General features: G+C 43.3%; 1 protein-coding gene across 3 annotated transcripts in view; it reads left to right on the top strand.

Annotated features, from left to right (window-relative positions):
* The first annotated feature begins 2907 nt into the window (after positions 1–2907).
* The window catches only part of MAP9 (microtubule associated protein 9), a 35030-nt gene continuing 25092 nt past the window's right edge, over positions 2908–12845 (top strand). Inside the window, exons 1-5 of one of the 3 annotated variants that reach the window (XM_059721943.1) lie at positions 2908–3178; positions 6793–6889; positions 8166–8612; positions 10419–10648; positions 12221–12332. In XM_059721943.1, the coding sequence (XP_059577926.1) occupies positions 3140–3178; positions 6793–6889; positions 8166–8612; positions 10419–10648; positions 12221–12332 (925 nt within the window). In that variant the 5' untranslated portion in view covers positions 2908–3139. The remainder of the gene's footprint in view (positions 3179–6792; positions 6890–8165; positions 8613–10418; positions 10649–12220; positions 12333–12845) is intronic. The other 2 variants (XM_014593922.3, XM_059721944.1) reach the window with 2 other exon arrangements.

Below are 12845 nucleotides of genomic sequence, written 5' to 3' on the forward strand. Positions count from 1 at the left end.
ATCATGAACTTCCCCATGTATGCAAATATAGGAGAGTTATTTCCAGTAGAAATAGTAAAGTATTAATGCTATTGTGTAAGGCTCTAGTTAGATACAGATGCTCTGGTTAGATACCTGTGCAGTTCTGGTCTCACACACTGGCGACGCATGTGCACACATGCACACATTGGGTGCATGTGCACCCTCTGAGATTGGCAGTGCCCCCCCTGCGATTGGCTGCTGCCAATGCTGCTGGTCGGCACTTGCCAAACCCTCCCCACCCCTGCCCGCCGCCACCGCCACGTCTGCCTGTGGGACCTCCCCGCTTGCCGCCACTGCCGCTTGCAGGCAGTTGCCGTGCCCCACCCCAGCCTCCAGGGGCATGCATCTTTCATGGTCTCACATGTTCAAAAAAGATGAATGCAAAGTGGAATAGGTATATAGAAAAGCTACTAGAGAATAGAAAATTTATCATATACAAAAAGACTTAAAGACTCAGCATATTTGGCCTTGCAAAAGGGATATTATTGTTCATTAAAAATAATTACATGCATAAATAAGGAGGGGAAAGAAATATTTTAGTAATGCACAAAAATACCTAACTTGTTTTAAAACAGAGCTCTGTTGGTTTATGAACAGGAATATATGACTGATACGCTTGCAATAGCACCTGTTATTCCATACTCTATGATGTGCTAATACTGACTGCAGATGGTGCAGTACGTACAATTCTCTTGGATTGCTTGGGCAATAGACAATTTCAGGGACTGAAGTGGGCAGGCAATGCCCACACTGTCAACTACCATGATCCTCAAAGCCTCTGTGAAGCTCCACAAAAGATTAGATGAGTCCAGGCTTCAGGCTTCTTTACTAGCACAGACCAACTGCAGATGCTTCCTCAGCCTGACGAAGGGTATTTGTACCTGAAACCTTGCAGAGAAGAACTTTTCCAACTGTTTGAGTTGGTCTAATAAAAGATATCGGATTTACCCAAAGAAACTTGTCTGCTACATGAGTACTAGACATGCAACAAGGAGGAGGGTAAAAGGAGCACCGCAGGCAGCCTTTATGATTATTACTGAAGCTGCTTGCAGATTTATGCTAAGTTTTCCTGGCTTAGGTTATTAAGGGTTTTTTTTTTTAATTGATTTGCTTTTTGGTTGCTGACTTTGAATGTTTAACACTGCTAACACAAACACATACCCACATTTGCACTGCCCTACACACTTTCATATTGTTAAAAGCAGCTGGAGTTAGTTATATTTTTTCTTTAGTATATTTATTTCTTTAATAAACATTTGTGTCTGTGCAGCAATTACTGTTGTGAAAGTATTTTCAAAAGAGTAAAGATCCAAAATTATACCAAAAAAAGTTGCAGAATTCATGGGACACCCAGAAGCTAAAAGCAAGTAGACACTTTCATACAAAACCCTGAAACATATGTGAAATAAAATATCTACTACAGGCCTCTTAACTGTATGTCTACAATAATCAAGATAAAACCTGCAACTAATTAAGACCTGAAATTCACAAGTTGCTCCTGAATAACTGCTGCCTATACATGTTGAAATAAGAACAGGGCAAGGGGTCGGACTCAATGATCTACTAAGGTCCCTTCCGACCCTAAAAATCTATGAAATCTATGAAACAGGTCCTACCTAACATACTAGCATGTGGTACAGTATAGGAGCATTACAAAATGATTGTAGGAGGCCACCCTTCACAATTTCAAGACAAAATGCAGTCCAATATGATGCAACCTATAAAAATCTCTGCCTCTCATATATCCCTTAGCAGACACAACACTATACTGATTGTCAGTTAATCTTTATTAAGGCTGTCTTAAGAAAAAAAGTAAAAATCTCTAAGATATCTGTCTACTTTGGAGAGGGAACAACCATTTTGTTCCAATTGACGTCACAGAGATTCTTTAAGGTACATAATTTCTTATTTTCTTAAATAAGAAAAAATGAACACAGCACCCCCCCAGGTCAAATTTTCACTCAGCCGATCACTCATCTATATCATCCTGTGTTGCCAGACTGCACATATGGCATCTCTTATATCCCCTGTCTGTCTTGAACCTGAGCCAGTGTTGATGGGCAGGATTTTTGGTGGCCAGAGTCAAGCCAGCAAATCACCAGTGTTTTGGGTCTGTTCCACAGGAAAAGACTCACCTTTAGCCCTCATTACACAGGGGACAACAGTCAATAATCACACAGCTGGAACCTGCTGTACTGGCAACGCTGGGGTTCTGGAGGGAGCGCCATCTCGGCTTCAGCCTGCCAAATACCTGCACTACTATCCTCCTGCATTTAGTCGACAGGCCCTGAGAGGCCAAAGTACAAGCCAGTTCCTAGAAAAGATCTCTTCTGTGTGGTGCTCTTGGAAACCCGAGAGGTCCTCAGGCATCCTAGCACCAGGCATGCACATGGGGAGCTTCAGTGAGGATGTGGCGGGTCTGTGGGTAAGTTGGATGACTGGGTGGGGGGGGGATCCTGCAAGACTATGCAGCTGCAGCGTCACTAGCACTATCACAAGGTGTGGACCACGGTGCCACATGTGAAAGACAAGAGTGGAGAGAGCCCGGCATCCCCTCAACTCCTGGCCCAGCTTGGCTGGTGGGGGACATGTGCGTTTTTCCTTTCACCTCCCTCAGGGCCTGTCCAGGTCCGTGGGTCCAATCCTGGGACATGAAGGGACAACACCCCTCCTCACTCACACAGCACCCCACCCACGCTCCTCCCCCAGCCCGAGCCTGTGCAAGGGGCTGTCATCACTGGGCAGTGAGGAGGGGGCGGGGGGAGCCGACCCCGCCCCCTTCACCTCCGTCCCTCTCTTGGCCCCGCCCACACCGGGCCAGGGCCCCTGCCTCTGACGTCACAGTGGGGGCGGGACTCGGTCTCCGAGGCGAGCTGTCTGCGCGGTCACTTCCGGCGTGGCTGGGTTGCTAGGGAACGCCGGCGGGCAGTAGGCGAGCGGCCTCTGGCCCAGGCAGTGCGGCGGCCCGAGCATTCACCCCGCGGCCGCGCCAGTCACCGCCGGGTCGGACTGGACCGAGACAGGACGAGCGCCTCCCCTGCGGGCACACGAGCGAGGGACCGCGATTCCCACGGACAGTGCTGCGTCGCCCCGGGAGAGCCCGGCCCGAGCCCGCGCCATGTCCCGGCCCGCGGCGGCCCAGCGCAGCGCCTTCCAGGTGTGTCCCGGCTTGCCAGCCGGAGCCAGAGCCATAGCCAGGGATCGCCCGCACCTCCTGCACCCTGGGGTCAACGCGCGCGCGTGCGTGTGTGTGTGTGCGTGCGTGTGCGTGTGTGTGTGTGTGTGTGTGTGTGTGTGTCGGGGGGGGGGGGGTGCAGCACTGTACCTAGACTCCGGGCGGCCCCGGGGGAACTTTCAGTATCGGGGCCCCCTTCACTGATGATAATAATAATAATTTTTGCCATTTTCGGGCCCCCTTTCTGTCCCATCTCTGGGTAGCCACCCAGTTTGCCCATTTGTGTCTGGCCCTGTGTTGTGTGAGTGCATGTGTTTCAGGTTGGCGGTTTCCTGGTGCCATGGATTTGGGATTATTGGCCTCTTGTGCACTAATGTATGGTCTATGCACTATGTAGGTATGGAATATGCACTAAGGTATGGTCATGTGTAGTCACTGCACTGGTCTGTTGCCCAGACGGAGATGGATTTAAATGGCATTGTATGGCAGACACTACACAAGGCCATTTAAATGGTGCATGGGATGTCCAATGCACTGTGGACAGGGCACCCTATGAGAGCCTTGTACAGGTTTTCCTCACTTCATGCTGTACATGCATGCCTGGAAAATGGCGCATAACTCAAATTCACGTAAAGGGAACCCACCCTACAATGTAACAAATAGGGATATGTTCTGAGACCTCAACTGTACTGAACCCCAGAGCCATTTCTACCACTTTTACAAAACAATTTTGATACTCACCAAGAGCAGACAGTACACACAAGCACAGGGCACTGTCATAATGGGGATGGCAACTACAGAAACACGTCGTAGACGACGAGTGAGGAGCACGGATCCATAGAGGAGACTATATTTTGGTGTGTGTCACTCCCACAATGCTTAGCACAAAGCAGCTTAATGCATGCTTCCACCACACCAATTGCATAAGAGTGAATTTACCTTGCATATAACAAATTTTTGGTATGAAAAGGGTCATTGCATAAGAATGAATTTGCACATGCAGAACCTGCATAAAGTGAGGGAAACTTGCAATTAGCTTCCCACTGGCCAGCTTCCAGAGGGAGGGGTTGTTTCTTCCTGCTGCTGCATGTACCCCTGAGGGAGAAATGGGAAGCATGTGCCCCCCGCCCCCGGATTTGTGTGTATGGCAAGTGCAGGCTGCCCACTATGGGTTTGGGACCAGGGGCTATGCTAGCTTCTTCTTGGCGGGGGAAATGGGCCGGGCTGGTCTGGGGGTGGGAAGGTGCTAGGTGGGCTCAGCTACATAGGTCAGGTGGCGGCGGTGCTGGGAAGGGTGGATATGGGGAATTTTGGGGTGGCTATAGCCCTCCAAGTCCTCTCTTAGCATTGCCCCTGTTCAGGGCACTCCACTCTGCTGCCTTTCCCTCAGGAGCCCTACACTGAGGAACGCAGCCAGTGCAGGGCTCCCAAGGAAAGACAGCAGAGCAGAGTGCCCTGAGCAGGGGCAGCACTGGGGGTTTGGGGGGCTATAGCCACCCCAGAATTCCCCATAGCTACTCCTCCCAGCACTGCTACCTCCCACCATTGCCCTGTACAAATCTGGGGGGGCACATGCCCCCAATGCCTTCCTTGGGGGTGTGCACAGCAATGGGGAGCTGTGCCCCCCCCCACCCTGTTGTGCCCCCTTACTACCCCCCTGTGTCCCCTGGATGAGCCTCCCATGGTTCCATCCCACTCCCAGACCCAAGGTCGCATTCACTGCCCTGGCTGGACAGTGCCTGCCCCAGCCCCTGCCCCACTTGTTTCCTCACTGTGGTGGCCTTAATCTGCCTTCCTCTACCTATTTCCTCCCACAGGCCACTTCCTTCCCCCCCCCAAGACTTACTGGCAGGGCACTACTCTCCCAGCTGCCCAGCTGCATTCTTGTAAATCTGGTATTGGATCAGTATCAGCCAATATGGCTGGTTAATAATCGGCTATCGGTATTGGGCAAGCAAATCTTTATTGGTGCACCCCTAGTTTTTATTTTATCCTTTAGCAGCTTCAGTTACTTCCTTCAGTGACTTCCTTCCTTCCATCAGTGACTTTAGCAGCAGACCTCCTTCATTTCACCACCTAGCCCCTCGCTGCAACTCCCACTCATTGCCTCTCCACCTCCCATTTCACTACCCAGTCCCATCATTAAACTCTTCACCCTGCCACCTCATGCTCCCACCCCCCCACAGCCCATCTTTCCAAAACACCCCCCACCTAGAGCAGGGGTAGAAGCTAGGGGTGTGTGAAATGGGCCATATTCAATTCAGATTTGGCCCGAATCAGGGACAGTGATTCAATTAGTTGATTCAGATCACTGTCCCTGTGGCCGAATCAGAATCTGAAGATTCGATGTTGATTTGGAGAATCAGGGACTTGGGCATAGACACAGCATTAAATATTTTTTCTACATAACTCAAGGTACCAGGTGCGGCTCATGAATGCTGAGATGGTGGGGCAGATGAAGCATCCCACAGGAGCACGGGGAGCCCCCCACCTGCTCGGTGGTGAACCTGGAAGTGGACTGGAACTGCTTCTGGTCCACTTCCGGGTTCACCACTGAGTGCACCGGGGGCCCCCCTGCACTTCCCCAGCAGACCTAGAAATGGACTGGAAGTGCTTCTGGTCCACTTCCGGGTCTACAGCTGAGTGAGCTAGGGACCGCCTCTGCCCCCAAATGCTCCTGCGGGACGCTCTATCCACCCCACCATCTCAGCATTAACGAGCCACTTAGTACCTTGAGGTATATAGAAAAAACATTTAAAGCTGTGTCTATATCCGAATTGTCAAATCTTTCCAAAACTCTCCAAATCAATTTGGGGGGTTCTGATTTGATTCAGAGACATTAAAGGGTTTCCTGATTCGATTCAGAGATTCGGACACCAAATCGGGCCAAATCTCTTCCAAATTGAATCAGCGACCGAAGCTTTGCACAGCCCCAGTAGAAGCCTGTCCTGGCTCATGAAGCCTGTAGCAGCAACTCACAGCTGTAGATCCTTGTCAGACCCCTCTGCTCACCAGCACTGTAGTGGCAAGTCAGGGTCAGGGACAGTCAGAAGGTTTTTAGCCTGAATGTGTGACTACTCTAAACTCAAACTAACTTTAATAGCAATCAGTATTTGAGAAGCTGAGTGTAATATGTAACAAAGCCCTTACTGATGCAGAGATGACTGCTTGTATTTGCAAAGCTTGAAACATTAGTTCTGAGAAATGAATCTTCACATTTATTTCAATAGATGCTAACTCAGCTGTTAGTGAGGTACTTCACCTGTTAATATTGCTAATAATTTAATCATATGACATCTTATGATCTTTGTCATTGTTAAGGATGGATTTGAAAGCTATATTAACTTACATGCATAGGCTTTTAATAACACTGACACAGCTGCAGTTTGATTTAATGTTTCTGAAAAGTGGTTAACCTGTAAACATTTTGGTAAGCACTACACTAGACCAGTTTTACTTATCTGTCAGGTCTATCCTTAGTTGACTGGATTCATGTTTTTACTGTTTCAGAAGTTTTTTTGGGTGGGAAATTAGTGTAGAACTTTAAGAGAGAGATCTTTACTTCTGAGCAAAAGTTATTTATTAAAATATTTCAGGATGAGCTACAAGAAGCAGTTTTTGCTCGTGCAGGAAGACAGCAAGCAGCTGACTACTCAGATGACGTTGACACCGATGAAGATGGCATGTTAAGCAGTAAGGCAGATGACTTCAATTGCATTTTGTCTATGTTCTCCACCTCTCTCCTTTCACTAAGGGCACATGATTGAATGTCCAGAGATTCCACATTTTAATCACACTTTAAATTATGAACCTTAAAGAATCTCTGTGACATCAATCTGAACAAAATTGTTGTTCCCTCTCCATTAAAGTGTAGAAGGATATCTTAAAGAGATGTTTCCTTTTTTCCTAAGACAGCCTGAATAAAGATCAACTAACAACCAGTATGGAGTTCTGTCTGCTTACAGTAATATGAGAGAGGCAGCGATTTTTGTAGATGGCATCTCTTATTGAACCAACTGAGTGGTTGGGATAGACTTAAATGAGCTTTCTGGTATCACAGTACCCTTCCTCAGGAAGAGTATTCATGAGGAAGGGTCCTGGGATACCCAACATCTCATCTAAGTTGAATGGATCACACAAAAATCCTTGACTCTCACAATTCCCAGACCATCATGGCTACAACATTATTTGAACACTACCAAAACAAGGGCAATATGTGTGTTCTGTATGTCATAATATACTTTTAAAGATTTCATCTACATGAAGTCTGTTTCAGTTGTTATTTACCACAGTTATCCCTTAACATTTTTTTGGCCTGAATTGGCATCCCTTCATGAACATGTTGCACAGCACGACTCATCCTCTGTTCAACATGTTACTGTGTTCTTTAGGATTTGAACCCTGAAAAACCTCAGAGCTATTGTTAGTAATGGGGACAAGGTTGCATAACAAGTTTTAATGAAGAAAACTATGTTTTGGGGAACTGCAGAGATTGGGACAGGACCATGTCTTGTTTGAAGAGTGTACAATCTAATTTTAGATATGACACAACTAGTGAGTGTAATTGGAGAGGATGTGGAATCACTAGGATTCCAATAATAAGGTTCCATGATTGCTCATTACTAGGAAGTGCACATCTTTGTTTATTTGTCACTTTTTTTCCTTGTAGTAGTGGATATGTGAGGTTTTGAGTAGTGTTTTGAATCTGGTGACAGGTGGAAATTAATTATTAAAGACTGCAAGAAGTATTTTGCATAAGGTCCAGAATGGAAAAGGCAGGATAATGACCGAGAGAGAAAAAAAAGCAGAGTATAAAGCTTTACGTTGTTTGCTGTTGGAGTGATGGGGAAGACAGTGATATAAGCTAAGATAAGGTTGTGTGAATAATATATTATTTTAAAAAATCCTATATTCCTATAAAACATAAAATATAAATTCAGTACAGAAGTTGATAGTATACCATTTTCAGGTACTGTGGAAGAACTTCCTGAAAGTATATCAGCTATTGAAAATTCACTTAAGAAGTCAGTTGATTTCGAGGTTTCTTTCTCAGATGAGGAGACCCCACAGAAAGTGAACCCTTTGAAAAAGGAAACTGCTGATGACTTCTTTCCAACAACTGATGAAGAGAAACCTCAACAAGCGATCGTTGTGGAAAGTCAAAATTTAAGTGATTACAAAGAAGATGAAAATGTATATTTGCAAAGTCAGAACGTGGGTGATGATGACAGAGAAGTTGATGATAAGTTTTCAGTCACTGAAGAAATTACTTATGATGGCAAAGAAGGTGACCATCAGAATGAGTTGCCTGTGGCTGAGCTGCAGACTAAAAGGGAATCAGTTATTGAAAAAGAAGAGGAAAACAAACCGGTACCAAAACCAAGAGAGCACAGAATAAAAAATGCATCATTTTCAGGTAGAAATCAAGCATGTGAATACTATTGCTTCTATTTATAGATGCATATTGTCATATTTTAAAAGGAAAATAATGTTGAAGAAAGATCTCATTTTTTCCAATATTGGGTTTGATTTCAGCATCCCTAATATTAAAAACTAATTTAAATTCACCTTTTAAATATTATACAGCTGCATGAAACATGCAGGTAGGTATATTAACAATACTGGATAGCTTACAGCAGTGTTGAAGTTGCACAGTACTCTGTCTGAATGAGAAAAAGTCATAGGACATTTGTGGCCCAGACATCTTCCTGTATTCCCCAGTTTGCAGGTCAAAAGTGAACTTTTATTTTGAAAATATAGAGTTGGTTTTGTGATCTTTAGCTAAAGATACATGCACCCAGTTTCATCCTGGTTTTCTTTATATCAAACAGTCTTTTGTTTTTCATTGCAAAATCTTGAGGGTTTTTTTTTTTATTATGGAAGGCAAAATTAGAAATTTTGCAAGTAAGCACCGTTAAAAAAAAAAAAATTAAAGATGTCATAAAGTATTTTAATATGATAAGAAATTGAGCTTTTATCCTACTATAGCTTTTTTATAAGATTCCCAAGTTATTTTACTTTGAGATAAATCCTTGGTTTAGTCATGATTAATGACAAGAAAAGACAGACTCGAAATGAACAGGGCATGATAAACATTACCAAAGACTTCATAATTTTCCTCATCTCGTGGTGTCAGCCAAGCTTCAGATATTTGAATCTGGAAATACAGGACTTTAGACCCTTTTGGCAGTGTGTAACATGACTGCGGGGTTGTAAACATACAGTTTTAGACATTTTTTTTGTTAATCTAAAAAGCAGGTACACCACCATTAACACCTAACCTGTTTGTCTACTGAAGAATCAGCTCTGAAGAATCTTTAATCTTTAATGACTTATTGCTTAGAACAAACTCACTCATATCAAGGAAAACTTTGGAAAGCCTTTTTATTTGAATTAGGCTGCCACTAAGAGTCTCACTGAGATTTAAGTGGTGTGGATGGCCATGACCTGTTAATAAAATGTGATTTATAAAATGACATTGTGTTTAGTGCTAATTTCTATTTTATATTGTTATGCCAACATGCACATGCACCAGTAATTCCATAGCTATCTTTGGGTTTGGAGGTAAAATTTAGATGTGTCAGGGTATGCAAGGTGAGTGCCCAATATGATTGTTATATCTTTTTCAAGGGAATCTGGTGCTTGTGACAGTTGCCAAAAAGAGCATCTGTCCTTCCACTGCTGATTGAATTATGCTTGAAAGGGGCACTAGCTCTGCACCACTTTTAAGTTATGTTTGTCAGGAAACATGCTGAATGTAATAGCTGTTCTGAGGCTCCTCCACTCCATTCCTTGGCAGTGCACCTTATTTCTTTGTGAACACATTTTTTTTTATATAAAAAGAACAGAGCTGCATACAAACATGAGAATGCACCAGGGAACCAACTTGCCCCTCTGTATTTCCAGTTTGGTCTGTTCTATCCTATGTAGAAGAATTAGCATAATTTTATAAAACTAATCCAGTAGAACCTATAAAAGATATAGAGTAGAATGACAATGGAAAGTTTTCCCACAACATTGCAGTCTTAAACATTATCTAACACTGCATGTACACTCCAATGTTGTCGTCATGCATATTTGACCTTTTGTTACTGCTTTTTGTTTAAAGAAGATAGACATTTATCTGAATAAAGTTTGTTGAATTTAAATGGACAAAATAGACCATATTAAATCAAATGTCTTATTAGTGGGTAGTATTAAAATAGCAATATTCATTTTTCAGCTGAGAATATCAGCATTCATCTACTGGAAGATCATTGTAAACCATTACCTCAACCAAGAAGTGTGTTAAGAAGGAGTAGCCCTGTGAAGGATAAAGATATTACAAGAGCGGAAGATAAGACAACTTCTACTGTTAGGTTATCTTCATTTTCTGCACCATCCTCCCTCACTAGGTTGAATGACCTAATAACATCTGAGAGAAGAGTACTTTCTGAATGTCCTAGTCCTGAGGTAAGAACATTATTGGAGTACCCCTCACATATGTGAAAATAGTTTGTCTATTCATCTATTCTGGACTGTAAAATAGCCCCCTTTTTATTTAGTTGTGATACAGCTTGCCATAACAAGAAAGAAAGGTGCAGGGGGAGTTGCAATCACATTTTGAAACATTGCCTCTTGAATTGGAAAAAAAGCTGAATTTATGTGCACTACAGCCCTGTAATCTGTGACACTGAATGTTCAAATGTATTGCTGATCACTTTATCAACATACAAGGAAATAGTTTTCCTTTGAGTAATTGTCCACTTGCATATTCTCACTGGTGAGTTTGTCTGATTATGCTCAGTCTCTGGAGTTCAGACTATGTCTTTTCTATGATGGCTTTAATTCCAGGTTCAGACAGACAGCCAAATTGCCTGTTATGCCTGGGGAGAACCACATTCTTGACATTTTTTCAATCTGTTTGTCATTCAAGATAGGAACAAGTGTGGACAAAGAATAAGCTTTGACTGTTTTTCTTGCATGATTCCCTTGTCCCCCTTTCTGACCACACATGCTGGGGTCAAGATCCTCAATGGTATTGTACACCCTCCAACACTGGAAATCAACGTGGAGTGACATCCCCAATGCTAGAGAAATTTGTGTCTTCTCAGTGTTCCTGATCCAGGAAGCAGATTGCTATTCAGAAACTGCTCTAAGAACCTTCCTCCTTGTTATAATGCCAGAAGCAGGGATCCTCTCAACCTAGGAAGGACTTACACAAAAGAGATAAGAATCCCTGACACTCACTCAGCCCATGTGAACAACACATACCTTGTGAACCTAAAAAACATAGACTCCAACCCCATTATTGGGCCCTGAGACTTCTCTGTCTTGTAAGATTTCTACCAAAGCTCAGAGATGCCCAAAATGGGACATCCTGCCAGTTCCCAGCACTGAGATTTGCTGCTCAGAGCTTAAGAGGCTGAGGGAGCATGCTAGTGCTGAGCCACTCAAGGGATACAACTCTCTGACCTGTCTGACTTACTACAGTCTAAAACTTATCTCCAGCTGTACTTGATGAATAAGGAACCCTCGGGTACTTAGGAAACAAGATCCTCCTTGGGATACAAGCTAGATGCACTGTCTAGTGTACTGCTCTATGTCACCACTGTCAAAATTTCCACAAAAGACAGTGGTCTGTGTCTAGCCCTGAACTGGCTAGTGGACATACTGCTCATCAGCACCAAATTAAAACTCAAAAGAGTAGCAGCAAACTGAACTATTCTCTTTGGTGCTGTTTCTTACCACGAGGAAAATGTCTGTGGGTAAGTTGGATTTTTCTGGTAGGGGTTGAACAAGACATCATCACTGCTCTTCTTTGTTTCATTAGTGAAAGGCAGAGTTTGATCCTAACAGTGAGTTTTGCACTGTTATTAAAATCAATTTGTTGACTTCATTGAACATAAAACAGGCGTCGTATTTTCATTAAGGAATTCTAAATAAGTACTGAATACCGTTGTTTATTTTTACAGGTCAGTTAACTGACTTCAGTTTGTTGTGACTAGTTCTCATTACTTTAGGCTGTCCTTTTCTGTTTTTAAGGGTCCGTGGCTACCAAGCTCTTCACCATCATTACGTATTCATTTTCCTTCAACTGATGAGAGAACTGGAGATTCTGATTTCTTGATGTGTGGAGAAGGATCTCTCCCTAAAGGTAGAAATCAAAATACTGGTCATACAGGTGTTTATATATGTATGTGTGTGTATGCACATGTGTGTATGTTATACATACAGATCACACATACATTTATTTATATAAAGACAAGTAAAAAATTAACTTAGAAATAAGCGACTTCTATTATATAAATTATATATTATCAGTGTCAGTTTGCAGAAGAGGTGGTTTCTACACTGTATGCTAACACATTGAAATCATTTTGATGGTACATGCTAATTCTGTGTCAGAAGGATTAACAGATTTGAGTAGTTTGGTAAACATGGTATAAAAGAACCAGATAATATTTATCTTTAGCAAGACGGTTTGGGAAGTTTGTTTATATAACTAAACAAACTCTTGGCCACATTTTTGTACACAGTAGATGGCTTGTTTTATGGAAGATTGATCCCCATATTTAACCTAGGTTTTGTTAACTTGATCAAGTTCTTAACCCTTCTATTTTCGTCATTACTGAAAGGGGATACTAAATAATGTTTCGGGTCTGCCTTG

Source organism: Alligator mississippiensis, chromosome 2, assembly GCF_030867095.1.
Source record: "Alligator mississippiensis isolate rAllMis1 chromosome 2, rAllMis1, whole genome shotgun sequence".
NCBI lineage: Eukaryota > Metazoa > Chordata > Crocodylia > Alligatoridae > Alligator > Alligator mississippiensis.